The sequence below is a fragment of the Lipotes vexillifer genome, unplaced genomic scaffold, assembly GCF_000442215.2.
Source record: "Lipotes vexillifer unplaced genomic scaffold, Lipotes_vexillifer_v1.1 scaffold159, whole genome shotgun sequence".
NCBI classification, from domain to species: domain Eukaryota; kingdom Metazoa; phylum Chordata; class Mammalia; order Artiodactyla; family Lipotidae; genus Lipotes; species Lipotes vexillifer.
In genome coordinates, this window is record NW_006770589.1 from 3,490,783 (window position 1) to 3,491,583 (window position 801).

At 33.0% G+C, this 801-nt stretch overlaps 1 protein-coding gene across 1 annotated transcript in view; it reads left to right on the plus strand.

Annotated features, from left to right (window-relative positions):
- The window catches only part of HSPA4L (heat shock protein family A (Hsp70) member 4 like), a 49,225-nt gene that overhangs the window by 45,461 nt on the left and 2,963 nt on the right, over positions 1-801 (plus strand). Inside the window, 1 exon segment of the mRNA XM_007446253.1 lies at positions 1-139. This exon segment is cut by the window's left edge and continues 17 nt beyond it. Within this exon segment, the coding sequence (XP_007446315.1) occupies positions 1-139 (139 nt within the window).

Genomic DNA, 801 nt, shown 5'->3' on the forward strand with positions numbered 1-801 from the left:
CCCTGCTGAAATGGAAAAAGTTGAAAAATATATCAGTGAAGCCATGAGTTGGCTGAACAGTAAGATGAATGCACAGAACAAACTAAGTCTCACTCAAGATCCTGTGGTGAAAGTTTCAGAAATAGTCGCAAAGTCAAAGGTAAGAAACTATAAACTTCTCTTTTTCATGGGTTCAGTCAGTAAACACTTTTAATAGGAGCCATAATCAACTTGGCAGAAGAATATAGAAAAACAGGAATTTGAGGCTAATCTTTAAATTTGGGGGAAAAAAAACATTCTAGGTGGGACATCTCTGTTCCTTGATTTAATTAGTCATATACACAAAGCTGTTTTTTAGATTTTAAGTGTAATACAGAATGAAGTAAAGCAATGTGACAACTCCAAATATGTCTGATTTTTCTAGGCTGTATAATACTTCTGAGCCTCCATTGTAAAACTGCAATATATGTTTGTCTTTGACGTAGTTTGAAGCGTGTAAAATTCCATGGTAAAATCTTACTTATGAGATAAACTTTCCAGTTTAAAAAACATTACTACTGAAAATGTCAAAGGTTATAGAAAACACTATGAAAAACACGGGGACAAACGTGATAATAAAGATCAGCATCTAAGTAGAAAAATGAGTAAAGACATTGGTAAAACAACTGACAAAGAAAGAAATACATATCCAATAAACATATGAAAAGGTGTTCATCTTCATTACTAATCTAAGAAATGCAAATCTCTTCTGATTTTTGGTTGTGTGTTTACATTCACAATCTTTGCCATAATTGCCAAGGGTGTGAAGAAATGGACGCTCTT